The 2,826-nt window shown below is 39.6% G+C and overlaps 1 protein-coding gene across 1 annotated transcript; it reads right to left on the bottom strand.

Moving 5' to 3' along the window:
- Nucleotides 1-278: 278 nt before the first annotated feature.
- On the bottom strand, nucleotides 279-2,545 carry LOC116597100 (40S ribosomal protein S6-like). Its single transcript, XM_032354346.1, is given in 4 exon segments — nucleotides 279-586; nucleotides 1,959-2,119; nucleotides 2,167-2,314; nucleotides 2,317-2,545. Coding segments are annotated over 4 exon segments (846 nt in total).
- Nucleotides 2,546-2,826: the final 281 nt, after the last annotated feature.

Here is a 2,826-nt window from a genome sequence, read left to right as displayed (position 1 = left end):
AAAGAAACCCCAAAATTAAGAGATATGTTGAGGAAAGTTATATACAAGTATTAACCACTTGAACATAGTATAGCTGTAGAAGTTTACCAATAAAAACAAAGAATTAAGACATCACTAAGAGATAAAGATGATCATCAACTTATAATAAAAATGTTATTGCAATTCTAAACTTTTGTACATTTGGTAATATAGCCTCAAATATGAAACAAAACTAGGAAAAGGTAAATTTATTTATTCTGATATCTGATCTTATTTGTCACTATTAGAAAAACTCATTTTTAACTGGACTCTGACTTAGAGGTAATTCTCACAGAAGACAGCCTCTGTCTGCTGGCAATCTGTTCCTGACATTTTTCTTTGGCCTCCTTCATTTTCTTGACCAAAAATTTAGCATAATCTGCAGCCTCTTCCTTATTTTTCTTAATTTGCTGTTTCTTCAAAGCAATACACCGACATCTGTGTTGGAAGACACATGGAGTAACAAGATGCTGAATCATGGGCACTTTGTTTCTAGGTTTCTTGTCTTCTTTGTTTAGGGGCTTTCTCACAACAAACTTGTGGACATCATCTTCTTTAGATGTGGACCCTCAACTCAATGTCAAATAATCTTTGACAAAGCAGGAAAAAATATACAGTGAAAAAAAGACAGTCTCTTCAATAAATGGTGCAGGGAAAATTGGACAGCTATGTGTAGAAGAATGAAACTCAACCATTCTCTTACACCATACACAAAGATAAACTCAAAATGGATAAAAGACCTCAATGTGAGGCAGGAATCCTTCAGAATCCTAGAGGAGAACATAGGCAGTAACCGCTTCAACATCAGCCACAGCAACTTCTTTCAAGGTATGTCTCCAAAGGCAAAGGAAACAAAAGTGAAAATGAATGTTTGGGACTTCACCAAGATCAAAAGCTTCTGTACAGCAAAGGAAACAGTCAACAAAACACAGAGGAAACCCACAGAATGGGAGAAGATATTTGCAAATGACAGTACAGACAAAAGGCTGATATCCAGGATCTATAAAGAACTCCTCAAACTGAACACACACAAAACAGTTAACCATATCCAAAAAATGGCCAGAAAACATGAGCAGACACTTCTCCAATGAAAACATACAAATGGCGAACAGACACATGAAAACATGTTCATCATCACTAGCCATCAGGGAGATTTAAATCAACACCACATTGAGATACCACCTTACACCAGTTAGAATGGCCAAAATCAACAAAACAGTAACCAACATGTGTTGGAGAGGATGTGGAGAAAGGGAACCCTCTTACACTGTTGGTGGGAATGCAAGTTGGGGCAACAACTTTGGAGAACAGTATGGAGATTCCTTAAGAAATTAAAAACAGAGCTTCCCTATGACTCTGCAATTGCACTACTGGGTATTTACCCCAAAGATACAAATGTAGTGAAAAGAAGGGCCATCTGTACCCCAGTGTTCATAGCAGCAATGGCCACAGCTGCCAAACTGTGGAAAGAACCAAGATGCCCTTCAATGGATGAATGGATAAGGAAGATGTGGTCTACATATACTATGGAGTATTATGCCTCCATCAGAAAGGATGAATACCCAATTTTTGTATCAACATGGACGGGACTGGAAGAGATTATGCTAAGTGAAATAAGTCAAGCAGAGAGAGTCAATTATCATATGGTTTCACTTATTTGTGGAGCATAAGAAATATCATGAAGGACATGGGGAGATGGAGAGAAGGGACTTGGGGGAAATTGGAGGGGGAGGCGAACCATGAGAGACTGTGGACTCTGACAAATAATCTGAGGATTTTGGAGGGGAGGGGTTTGGGGTGTTGGGTGAGCCTGGTGGTGGGTATTAAGAGGGCACATATTTCATGGAGCACTGGGTGTGGTACATAAACAATGAATTCTGGAACACTGAAAATAAATTTAAAAAATAAATAAAAATTTAAAAAAAAAAAGAGAAAGAGACTGAAAAGTTTGCAGATTCTGCTGGCTATTTTGGGCCCCAAGTGATGAGGCACAGTAGTATCAATGAGTCCAGGTATATCCTTCTCCCCTTTTTTCACAATGACCATGTTGAGCACACTGAGATTGGCATCCACCATGCAACCCCGAATAGATTTGTACTTTCTCTCTTCAGATTGGCATCCACCATGCAACCCCGAATAGATTTGTACTTTCTCTCTTCAGTCCTCCTTGGTGTATAGCAGGAACGCACTTTAGTCAGCAGCAGGACAACAGGGCCATGGGTCAAGACATCCTGCCTCATGGGGAGGACTTGTTTGTCATCACCACTACTGATTAGGACCACATAACCCTTCCACCCAGAACATCAGCAGTAACTTCTGTGGCTGTAGGCTTCTCATAAAAGGTACGAAGTTTGCATTCATCATCCACTTCAATGAGTCTCTGGTAACCAGTAGCTGGGAAAGAGATGTCAGTTTCATCCTGAAGAAGCCTACTTCCTCCGAGGCACCACAAAAAAGAGCTGTAAATATATTTATCATCAGAGCTGAGGATTTTAACTACTCTTTGTTCATAAAAAATATACCTCATTTTCCAAAAACAATGTAAATTAGATGACAATTGACAGCTTTCTAAGATTTATGACAATTCGGCACAAATTTAAAGCCTTTGTAATGGGGCACCTGGATGGTTCAGTTGGTTAAGTCTGCAACTATTGGTTTCAGTTCAGGTCTCGATCTCAGGGACATGGGTTGGAACGCAGTGCTGTGTGCCATGTTTGGCAGGGAGTCTGCTTGAGATTCTTTCTCTCCCTCTCCCTTTGCCCTGATCCCCACTCTGTAAAAGAAGAAAGAAAGAAAGAAAAAAAGATA

This window comes from Mustela erminea, chromosome 8 (assembly GCF_009829155.1).
Source record: "Mustela erminea isolate mMusErm1 chromosome 8, mMusErm1.Pri, whole genome shotgun sequence".
Lineage (NCBI taxonomy): Eukaryota > Metazoa > Chordata > Mammalia > Carnivora > Mustelidae > Mustela > Mustela erminea.
Note: the sequence above shows the minus strand (reverse complement) of the source record. Positions and strands in the feature narration are given on the sequence as shown.